The sequence below is a fragment of the Falco rusticolus genome, chromosome 7, assembly GCF_015220075.1.
Source record: "Falco rusticolus isolate bFalRus1 chromosome 7, bFalRus1.pri, whole genome shotgun sequence".
Classification (NCBI taxonomy): domain Eukaryota; kingdom Metazoa; phylum Chordata; class Aves; order Falconiformes; family Falconidae; genus Falco; species Falco rusticolus.
The window spans coordinates 25,372,126-25,384,200 of NC_051193.1; the positions used below are offsets into that span (position 1 = coordinate 25,372,126).

The following is a 12,075-nucleotide window of genomic DNA, read 5'->3' on the forward strand; positions in this document are numbered from 1 at the left end:
AGAAGACAAGAAACCTTTGTAAGGATTTCAGTACAGCTCTGGACCTCATGTGGATGTGGGGGGGGGTTGACAGTGACAGCCGCCAGCGCAGAGCTTCGAGACAGATGGGCAGGCGGGTGTAGGAAAGGCAGCAGCACTGTCACGCCTGCGGCTGTGGGAAGCAGGGCCACCCCAGTAGCCCTCGCAGCACACTGGTCACCAGTGGTCAGCATTACCAGAGTTGGGTCACCCGGGTCGTGCCTGTCAATCTCTTCAATTAAATGGGAGGCTAGTTCAGTGGGATTTGTGGAACATGTAGTAAAAACATATATATAAAAGGACTTTTGTCTTCTTAGGTATTTGCATTTTAGGGGTATTTGAAAAAGCAGAAATGATGCTTTTAAGGATTCTTGAAGTAATTAGAGTTGGGGTTTGTTGTTTGTTTTTTTTTTAAACCAAAACTAAAATGTATTGAGAATGGCATTGCACAATGCATTGCAGACATAAAAATGCTCCATTTCTGTTGTCTGTAACTGTAATGTAAAAATGTGTTTTATGACTTCTAGGCTATGTAAATTGAAAAATTTCATGTGTTTTAACTAGTATTTTACTATTTTCACTTAGTTGACATATGACTTAATTTGGCTTTTAATGCGTAATTACTTAGTATTCAGTTGTTCATATTTGAAAGATTTTAAACTAAAAAATAATTTTTCAAACTTTGAGTTAGACTTTCAAACTGGGAATATCTGTTGATGACATGCTTTGCATGTGAAAAATGAATAAAGCTTGAGCAGTTTTGTTGAAACACTCAGATTTCTGTAGGCAAAAATGCTCATACTGTAGGCATAAAACTAGTATGAGGGTCTCTGAAAAAGTAACTATTGGAGAATCCTGTAGTACACAGGAAAAACTATTACTGATTTTCTTTTAATATTTGATTTTTTCCTTTTGTATGGCTAGCATTTGATGATAAGGGGACTTCTAAGGTTAGCGTAGTTGGCCAACATTTGAACTGTGGCAACGGATGTGGAGATTCTGAGCACAAGAAGCAAGAAGTGTCACAGACTATTTTTCAAAGTCAAAATACGGAACACCAAAGAAACTTTATGTTTTCAAAAGTTTTGTGAGTTTGTTACGTTGCAGTTCATCTGAGCTCTCATTTATGGCAAAAGCTGAGGCTATGTATAGCCTTCTGTAAAATAGGTTATATAGAAAATACATTTCAAAGTTTTTAGCATGGTTTCCTCTTTTCTAGTCTTTATACTTACGCTATACAAGTAGGGTTTTTTCCTGACATTAACTGAAGTTACACTGCCAATTAAATTACAATTAAAAGTCAAGCGACAGTACATGGCATGACAAAAGGACCAAATTGTTCATTATCTCAGTCTGAATGAATGAACAGCTTTAAAAGTTTGTGTTTAAATTACTCTGTTGTTCATTGGGAAAATTAAGGAACTTCAACCATTATATTTTACTCAGTTTTAACTGTGTCATTTTAATGTGTCCTAGGAGCTGCTGTTCCCTACATCAGAATTGTTGTGTGTGCAATACAGATGTGTTTTGCAACTATAAGCTTGTTAGAACAGAGCAGCAACTTTTTTTTTTTTTTTTTTGACATCAAAAGTGAAATGTAGAAGTCAGCTTAAGGAGCTTGTGGTTTCACTGCCTCCTGTTCAGATCTCCCTCAGACCTGGCAAAAATAGATCTCAAGTCATTATGTTTTAGTGACAAATAGAAAATTAAATAGATATTGAATAACGAATGTGAACTTTATGCCAATAAGATTTTTTGTTTTCTCCATCTCTTGTTTCAACATGGAGAGTTTTGTCTGTTCTCAAGGTTTTATCAGTCTGGTGGAGTGCTATTTCATGTGAAACTTCTAAAGTTGAGCAATGGAAGTAAACTTTATAATCAGATTTGTAAATCCTTCTGGTTTTCGTTTTTAACACCTGCGTATCCTGCGATGCCTGTGAAATGGAAGTTTCTGGTTTTTTTGGGCTAGAAACTGAGGTTAGGACAGAAGGTCCTGATCTGGGGTAGGTTCCAAAGAGGACCAGTATTTGATGCCCATTCAGTTATGGTCTAAGGGAGAATTAATTGCTCGTGAGTCCTCAAGATTATGTTCAAGAAACTCCCAAAAGACCAATTTCAACAGTTCTCAAATGTTAAAACTTGGAACATTCAGCAACCAGTGACTGGGTTTGTGGAAGGACAAAGCAACACTTTCAGAAGAAACCTTTTAACTTGATCTTTCTTCTCATAATGTATAAAAAGGACGGCTCCAAAAGTAAAACTGTGGAACTGGGTCATTTGTAAAGTAAAGAGGCATCTGTCATACTCTTACCTGTGATTATTTTTGACAAACTGAAAACTGAGATGAGAGCAGAAAGCACAACAGAGCTGTCAAGAGCCCCAAATGACATGTTGGGATGCTGCAGTTTGCCTGGCAGAGGGCATTTTACAGCAGTCGTCATTGCAGACAGAAGCTGTCAGCTTACTGGGGTGTTTTGCAGCAGGGACGTTTCACTGGTCCACTTGACTTCATTTATGGACTTTCTAGTAGGTGATCAGGCTTTGCGGCGTCATCTTTTCTGTTCAGAAATTTCAGTTTTTTCAGGTTAAATAGCAAAAGCAAATGGTCTCCTTATTTTACCGCAAACTAGCATTTTTATTTGCAACTAGTTTAGCCAATATAGAAGTGCATAATACATGTCATCCACTTTGGTGAAGAAATTGAGGCACTGCTTTATACAGGAAACAGCATTATGTGCTGTTTGGGGTAAAAAATATTTTGGCAAATTCTTGTTTGATTAAATTGTGCTGAATTATATACGAAACAGTGCTATACTTCCACTAAGCAAGTTTGAAACATCTAGTGGTTTTTTTCCAGTGGAATCAGTTGATTTAAAAATTCTCTTACAAACATTGGTTTTCTTTATGGTCTTTTGGCAAAAAAATTTGTTTCCTATAATCTTTGCATGATTTTGAGGGTAACAATATTTAGTAAATCTTGTTAACTCCAGTAACTTGAAAATATACTGATTCATAAAGGTGATAAATTCAGATGTCAGCATATGATGACATAGTAGAACAAAACAGCTACCTAAGTGTAAACTGCATGATTTACTTTGGGTGACTTTTTTGTTTCTTTAAGGTCTTGCAGAGTCAGCGCCTGGTTTCCCACAGATGAACAATCTAGATTTCATTTCACCAAGTGTCCTGTCTGAAGATGCAGTTGTGATTGTTCATAAAGGTATTAGAAAACCAAAATTATCTCCTATATGCCATCATGTTATTAAAATGAGGGACACTGCACCTTTAGGAGGGGGGGAAATAGATTCCATACATCATTTCAGATTGTGAACAATCTCCAGTTTAAATTGGAATAAAAAGAATTACACTTGGAAGTTTTGCAGTTCCATTCCAACAAAGAATAGTGGCAGTTTTATGAATTATGAAGGTTAGGTTGTGGCTGAGCGCAGTGTGCACGCATGTATGTGCATCCATCCTACCTGGTAGAGTAAAGGAAGAGTACTTTTGGGTGGAAACTGGCACTAGTGGTATAAAGCAGTGTTTTTTCCTTCTTGAATTACTTTTAGTTTTCTTCAGTTTTTACTATGTTCTGCTGAATAAAATGGTTATTTTGGTGAGGGCACAGCATGATATGCCTTTCAGGTGTTTTTGGAACGCCTCCTTCTGCACGAGCGTACAGCCCGTCCCTAACATGTGTAGTGAATGGAGATGACCAAGCTGTCAGAGAGGAGGCTGTGCCATCGTCAGGGGTCTGTGGGAGAAGCATCCAGCAGCACAGTGCTTCTCATTTCTATATTGAAAATGAAAAAAAGGTAAAAGTTTCAAAACTTTTTTATAGTCTCACTTTATGTTTTTATATGTGTGAATACAGCTTGATAACAATTTTTTAGCCTGTATGTTATGGTAAAAAAAGTTTTGATTATAATAGCCTAGAGCCTGCTTTTTCTTTTGGTTCCTCATTGGATATTTTATAATGGCAAACTGCTGTGTCAGAATCTTCCCACCTAACTTGAAAGTCTCTGGGAGAAGGGCTGCAGGAGGGACTGGAGCTGGAAAATGTCCTTTTCTTGGACTCCCACAGCACATAAAAGGTGGAAGGAGGAATTTTCTGGGTTTGGTCTTGTCTTGTTTTTTTGATGGACATATATTAATATAGCTCCATTCTTAAGTTTTTTAAAAAACACTGTCTGAATATCTGTCCCGTAATATGAGATCATAAAATGAGGAATGGTGCTGCTTTGTTAAATACTATTTTCATCCGTTATAATGTGGAGCAAGATTTATCTGAATGAAGTATGATACAAATTTTAAAAAATTTGAATTGAAAATGACAAGTCTTTCTGAAAGCATTTAAAATAACATTTTAAGATACTAAAACTTTTAAGTTAATTATTAATAGTGTCTTAATTTTCTGATTCCCACTGAAAAGATGAATACTTGGAGAGATCAAATTCAAAGCAGTAAATGGAAGAATGTTTTAAATGTTACTAAGTTTTCATGAGGAACTGTGAGGAACTGTGTCTTAAATATATGAGAGAGTAGGGTCAGATCATGCTGTTAAGGACCACCGTTTAAAAAAAACCCTGTGCAAATAAATGTGAGTTAGCCCAGCCTGTTCATTTGTTAGTTAAAATCCTAGGAAACTACTCAACGCTGCCAAGGAATTGGTCTCGTAGACCTTAATTCTTTAACTATTCAGATGTTTTAGAGTAAATGATTATTTCTCTTAAATGTTTAAACCCGGAATGTTGCTTCTTTTTGCCAGTAGGACTGCTTACCATGCAGAAAGCCTACATTCAGCTCTTTTCAGGATTTGAGTTTAATATTTATATGAATAATTTCCTTTTGCTGTGTAGAATAATGGTAAAAATAGTAATTTTCCATGCTTCCCTTAGACAATATCAAGAAGTGGGTAATAAGTTACTGTGTAACTTCTGCATTATGTTACATTGCATATCATAATGGGTGCATTATTTTTTTGCAGATAAAGGTGACCATGTCAAAATCTGCCCAGGATAAGATGAGGTGGAAGAAAAAAGAAGAAAAAGAACACAATCATAAAGAACATCAGGAAGTCAAAGACTTCGAAAAAAAGGAAGAAAAGCCTTGGGGAAGTATTAAACTGAATGAACCAGAGCAAATGACAACAGAAAGTGAGGATTAGTGTTTGTTTTAAATGAATGATATACTGTTAAATGCTGCTGAAATGGAAATTACAATTTTATAATTACCAAAAGTCATGACTGTTTAGTGTGACGTGAGGTATTACTATAATTAATTTGTTGTCAGTCTTATAATGCAGATATTGGAGAGTAAAGTGCTTATGGGAAATAATTGAAAGGCTGTAGTTTAGAAAAATTTCATGAGACAAATTGGGACTGGAAATACTAGGTTTTTCCTTTTTTCTTATATGTTGCTTTGTAGCTTGGGCATTTTATTCTATTTTCTAGAGTTAAATCTCTGTGGGGATATATTAACATCATCAAGAAATGTGTCTTTGTCATTAGAAAACATGGCCTTCAATCCTTCATTAAAAAGAACATGCAGTTTGAAGAAGACAAAATGTTCAACCTTGCTAGATTCTGGTAAGCTGTTACAGTAAACTAAAGACTGTTAAAATGTTTGGACATGTGGACTGGGACAGTTCCACAATCAGATTTAATATGTTTTGTTTGTACAGTGGGCAGTCCTGAGGTGCTCTGGAAGATCAGAAGTTTGCGGGTGGTGGTGAAGGGGATTTGAATTCAGCATTGCTCCCTTGAAACATTTTTCATCTGTAATGTCTTAGGAAGATTTTGGAAACATGAAAGGGTTTTTTATTTGCTCAGATGTAATGTATTAATGGCACCTTGTCTCCCTTCTGTCTCCCCAAAAAACATTTCTGGGTGCATTTTGTCACCGAGATGCCTTTAAAATGTGCAGTAGAAATTTTTCAGAACAGAAGCTCATGCTGCTGATGGTCAAGGGTCTTCAGATTTTCACAAGTGGCTCTTCAAGTTTTACTGTATTGTATCTTAACCACACTGTGGTTTAGCACATTGTGCATCTGCTTTTACATTAAACAACCCACTACATTTTGTTTGTGATTTTTTTATACTCGTGATTGTCTGCAAAAAAATTAATTGACATGAATGACATGCTGAAAGATCGAGGATGTAACTGGAAAAGCTGTCTTTTTGAAAACCTGGTCCCTCAGGAGCAGCAGTCTATACCTCAGACTTTTTGTATTTCCTTCCTTTGAATGAATGCGTTTCTTCAGGTTATGCTAATTATTTCTTATGCTTCGTGACTTTGCAGATGAAATTTCTCTTGGGGCACGAGGACGCTATAAAGACCAGACCCCATCGGTCACTCATAGCCCTGAAATAATGGACCCATCAGAACTGCAGCCCTTCTCAAAACCAGAACTGGCACTGACAGAAGCCTTGACGCTTTTAGCTGATGATGACTGGTAGGTATAAACATCTACCTACAACCTGAATGTAATGTAGAAGGTGTTTATTTTGATAACTTACTTTAAAAAAAAACCAGCAAAATGGACATAACTTCAAAAATAGTGAGAAGGATTGCAAGTGATACATGGGAAAAAAGAAAAAAAGTCATTTTAGTCCAAATCTGCATTAAACTGTAACTGTTGTAAACTGAGGCTTCATAGCTAAACCTTCAGAGATTTGTAGAGATGTCTGAGTTTAAGCCCTGTTTTGGAGAGGGCCTCCACCAATACCTTCTTGTCACTTTCTGTGGAAGATAAGGCTTCACTTTGCTCTGGCTGGTGACATGGGCTTACAGTGCTGCTGCCTTTGCAGACTGGGGGAAGCAATCCTTTAATTGCCATTACTGGAGCTGTGGACAGAACTGTAGGAAAGAATTGAGAGACTGGTATGCTAAAACATTCCTGCTACCACATTAAAAGACTCACGTTGAAAGAATTTCCTAGATTATGTGTCACTGCCTTATTTTACAATAATTTGTTTGCTATTTGGTTTGTTAGAGTTCTGCATTTTAATGTTTTTATAAAAATTTGCAAATGTTTTGAATTTAAATATTTTTTGTACATAGGAAGAAGAAAATCAAAGGTCTGAACTCTGTTAGATGTTTGTCTGCCTACCATGCGACTATTCTTACTGCAAAGCTACATGAAACAAGTTTGGCTGTGGCTCAAGAGGTTAAATTTTACTATCAAAATATTTCAATGGCTTTATGTGTGTATATGTATTTTATAGCTCTCAGGTACACTGAAGTGAAATGGTATGTTCGTCTGTGGTTAGTTTTCCTCTGTTGGACAGTCTTGAAAGGATGAGTTTGTCATTTGGCAAAGCAGCTCACACTTCAGATTACCAACACTTGATCTGATTTGCTAAGAGACTAAAAAAATTTAGATTGTAACTTTATAATATTCTTCATGTGTGTGTGGTTTAATTCTCACATATTGTGAATCAAGTTAGAAATGTATTTCTTAGTTGCTTTTAATGTTACTTAAAAATTACAAAGGGAAACATTAAGTTTTACTTATTTTAACGTATATTTTATAAACATTATTCATTGTTTGTTTGGGTTTTTCCTGTGTGCAGGTCAAGAATTTACGCTCAGGTGTTTCTCGAGCTGCTGTGGTCTGTTTAGGGGATTTGTTCACCTACCTGAAAAAGAGCATGGATCAAGAACTAGATAATACAGTAAAAGTCCTTTTGCACAAAGCTGGTGAATCCAACACATTTATAAGGGAAGAGGTAGACAAAGCACTGAAGGCTATGGTTAATAATGTGACTCCAGCACGTGCACTTTGTTCTCTTATAAATGGAGGGCAAAGGTAATTCTTATAAAGACTTTATAAAGAAATAACTTGTTAATAGATTAAAATTATCAAATATAGTCTTTAAAAAAAATATCTAAGTACAATAGGCAGAAATGGGAAAATACAGTAAGTCAGCTCTGCGAAACTTCTACCCAGGGCAACGTTTGTTGGGATGAAACCAAATTGTCACCCCCCTGTTCCTTTCTGTACATTATGTAAAAGTCGGCTCTTAATTTTGGATCTTAGTATATTTTATGGTCATTTTGCAACACTTTGGTGGTTTTATTCACTGTTAGTATAGTATTTTTAGGAAGCTGCTACTTGGCTTTGCCTAGTAAAGCTCACATAGCATTCTCATTTTTCACTTGCTCTGCAGTCAAATGCCTGGCTTTTCTAGTTTTTAGAAATGCTTTTTATTTAGAAAGATGATTTTTAACTTACAATTTTCTGTCTTCAACTATCTTGATTCATTTCCTCTTCTTCTGCAGACTTAGCTGGTTAATAGTCTTTTGTCTGCATTTTAATTTCCTTTGCAGTGGTGGTGGCCATTATTTTCTTGAGTACCTCAAACATACAAGCTCCATTTCTGGTTGCATGGTTTGCTTCTGACCTCTGGCTTACCTCACTCTGTAGTAGAAGTTAAATTCCTTTCTTTCACTTTCCCTGTTAAGTATATTGTTCTTTTATATCCTCATTCACTGTAATGGCAATACTTAATTAAGGCATTAGGCATTCCAGTATGTTAGAGACATATATACCTACTTATACTTAATCTCTTATCTACCTGTCATCACTTAATGACATTTAATAGGCTACATGTCTTGTAGCCTATCCCTTTCATTAAATATTTCAGATGCTACATTATAAATCAATCCTTAGGCTTTCTGCACAGCTACAAATTGTGAGAGTAAGTCTTGATTGAAAGTGTTTTCTTTGTTGTTTTGTTTCTGGGGAAGCTGGTTGTTGTGGAATACATTGATCCTGTCTCCTGAAAGCCAATGAGAACTGTACTGCAATTACCTGCACTTGAAACTGAAAGGCAAATATCAGCCTTGGGATTTAAATTATTGATGAATCATGCCCGCACATAATTGTTCTTGTGAATTTAAGAGCAGCAGACAGTAACTGCACATCGCTTTACTTCAAAAGCCATGCTAAGCGGTCTGTTCATACACTCCCATCTTTTCTTTACAAACCCTTGGCCAAGCAATACTCATGATCGTAACTGGCAATGTCTGAGCTCCGCATTTTCAGTGGCTGAGTCAAAACACACTGACCTATCCTTATGGGTTTTCTAGACCTATAAAGATCTGACCCCTCCAGTTTGTGAACTCAGACACATTTTCAGATATCTAAAGCATCAAAATTATCTGAGCTGTGAGTCTAAATACAGCATTTGAAGCAGGGATTAGTTTCTTCACAGCTCAGAAGACTTCAGTCTAAGTGGTGTCTCAGTTGTGGAGTACAGTATGTTTTAAATGCATGACACATCAGTGGATGGCCTAAGTAGCACTGTGAGTTTCAGCTTTTCTAGTACTGGCTTCAGGAAGCTTTGGCCGTATTAGCAACAAAGCCTGTGCAGCACATACAGAGCTGTGATCTCTAGAAGCTGCAACAGTGAATATGAGAATTATCTTTCAAAGTGGAAATCTGGCAAAAAATGGCATGTCTTCAGTTCAAAGTGGAAAGGTTCTGTTTGACACCACTGTGTAATTACACAGAATATGTATTTTCTAAATTTGTCTCCTACATTGAGTTGCTTATGTTCACCCCAACTTACATATTCAAGTTAACAGTTACGGTTTTGCCTGCGATTCATTAGACCTTTTAAAATCTACCTATTTTCTGCTCAACACATTTTAAGCCTACTGTGATCATAAGTATTAATGCTGGAAACCCTGAGGAGATATATGTAGTGATTCCTTATCTGCTACAAAGTTGGTTTTGACTTCACCAACAAGAATAAAAACATTTTGTTTGCTTTTGTGAGCTGCTGCTCTAAAGACACTGGACTATTGCTGTAAATTTGCCTCTGAACAGATGCTTGATCCAAGAACATGATTCCAGGACTAGATCTGAAAGTGATTGTATCTCAGAAGTTTTTAAATCATGTTTCTTATCTATATGAATTCTGTTTAATTCTAAGGTTTTATGTGCAGGCAAAAAGATTTCCAACGATTTTGCACCAGCAGTGGGCATTCATGGGGAGCGAGGGTTTATAGTAGGGCCTATAGTAATAAGACTAGGGCCACAGTGCTTTTAAACTGAAAGAGAGTAGATTTAAATCAGGTATTAGGAGGAAATTGTTCCCCGTGAGGGCGGCGAGGTGCTGGCCCAGGCTGCCCAGAGCAGCTGTGGGTGCCCCATCCCTGGCAGTGCCCAAGGCCAGGCTGGATGGGGCTGGGGGCAGCCTGGGCTGGGGGGGGTGTCCCATGGCAGGGGGGTTGGAACGAGATGGTCTTTAAGGGCCCTTCCAACCCAAACCTTTCCATGATTCTTATTTGTTTCCATGGAGCGAGGCCTTTAAGCCTCATAGTTTGTGTTTCCCCATTGGTACGTGCTGCAGGAGTTGGTCTGTTACTGTCACACTTCTCCCAAGCTCCCAGGACCTGTGGCTGCCGTACAGACCTAACTGCAGGCACTGAGCACCAGCCAAAGCTTGTCTTAAAATAGGTGCCTCAGCAGCAGCTGAGTCCTGCATGGGAGCTGCCACGCCACAGGATAAGATGTTGCAGCCTGGACTGTATTGAGCTGCCACGTTTTGCAATTCGGATAGACTCGGTTAGTTGCCTTTGTGCAATTAAAGCTGCTTTGTGCAGTATAATCCAGTGGCAGCTTTACTTCCAGTGAGGCCATGGTAATCTATCCAACCACAGAAAACTAAAATCTTGGTGAAATGGCAACAGTCATTCAGAAAGAACACCTTGAGGATGTCTGTGTCAAACTGCAAAGCTGATGTGGTTTACCAAGTCAATTCTTAGCACTCTCCTCGAAACCTGTTTTTCCCTGTGAACGATGAGCCATACAAATGTGTCATTTACTGTGCAGGGAAACTGTCCTCAAAGTAGGATTTTTTCATCCAAAGACAAAAATGAATTTGGAAAAGTTTGAATTTGCAGAATTGTGTACTCTGAAAACACATGGGACCGGCAGGTACAGCAGAATTTCTATACAAGTTTAGTTTGCTGCACAAGTTTGAAAATGGATTCCAGTTTTTCTCTCATTTTCATCAGCACAGGTGTTTAATAGCCCCCATTTTGTAGAAAATAGACTTCTGCAGGATTTTTAGAAGTCAATAGAATACTGCTTTATTTAATACTAAATTTATATAAAATACACAGGATGTGTTTCTGAGCATAGTGACTTGTTTTTCGTATAATTGATGGAAAGAACAACCAGAAAGTGTGCTTTCTAAAACATTCTACAACTATTTTAAGGAAAACTAGAAATTAAATTCTAAAAGGAAGAAAACTATTAGTTTTATTAATCCAAAAGTTACAGTTAGAGGTTGAAACTGACTTTGAACAAAGAGGATATATTTTTTCTTTTTTCATTTGCATTCTTGTAGTTTCGGATTTTAAGTGTATGAAATTAAATCTAATCAAATGGATTATCCTTTTAAATAAAGTAAATAAAATAAAAGACTTCGCTCCACAAGGTCTTCTCTTGTACAGCCAGAATACGTATCTGCGTATCAGCAGCATACTAGTTGTAGATATGCTAAAGATGAGAAAACTTGTGTACCGTATGTGGTAGAGCACATAAATACTGCTGTTTACCTCCTGTGATGAGTTTTTATTAAGCAGCTGTGTTTTCTTTAGCCACCTGCATTCAGCGGTGAGAAGATGCACAGCCCAGCACCTGTCAGACATTGTAGAACACATGGGACCAGAGCGGATTCTGTCTGGAACCAAAGCTGTTGCTGATCGGATTTTCCCTGCAATAGCCAGATTTGCACAGGATAGTTCACAACAAACCAGGTTAGTAAGGTTCATAGTTACGATAAGCACATTCCAGGTGGCTGAAAGCTCTGCCTAGCTCGGTGTGTGTTCCTCTGCAGTGACGGAGGATAGAATCATTTTGGCTGGAAAAGACCCTTAAGATCATCAAGCCCAACTGTTAACCTAGCACTGCCAAGACTGTTCAGATAGCATCTGTGGCAGGAACTACCTGCATGCCTGCTGCAGCTGCGCTCACCCTGGCTGCAGGAAGAAGAGGGGCTCAGGGGACATACCGTGCTGGGCACAGATGGGATACAGGCCATG

At 37.6% G+C, this 12,075-nt stretch overlaps 1 protein-coding gene across 5 annotated transcripts in view; it reads left to right on the plus strand.

The window, feature by feature from the left end:
• Nucleotides 1-12,075, plus strand: part of TOGARAM1 (TOG array regulator of axonemal microtubules 1) — a 45,027-nt gene that overhangs the window by 25,763 nt on the left and 7,189 nt on the right. For 3 of the 5 annotated variants that reach the window (XM_037394072.1, XM_037394076.1, XM_037394075.1), the window contains exons 8-16: nt 943-1,101; nt 3,140-3,238; nt 3,661-3,830; nt 5,003-5,171; nt 5,469-5,603; nt 6,316-6,469; nt 7,078-7,183; nt 7,590-7,825; nt 11,632-11,790. In XM_037394072.1, coding sequence (XP_037249969.1) covers nt 943-1,101; nt 3,140-3,238; nt 3,661-3,830; nt 5,003-5,171; nt 5,469-5,603; nt 6,316-6,469; nt 7,078-7,183; nt 7,590-7,825; nt 11,632-11,790 — 1,387 coding nt within the window. The remainder of the gene's footprint in view (nt 1-942; nt 1,102-3,139; nt 3,239-3,660; nt 3,831-5,002; nt 5,172-5,468; nt 5,604-6,315; nt 6,470-7,077; nt 7,184-7,589; nt 7,826-11,631; nt 11,791-12,075) is intronic. The other 2 variants (XM_037394073.1, XM_037394074.1) reach the window with 2 other exon arrangements.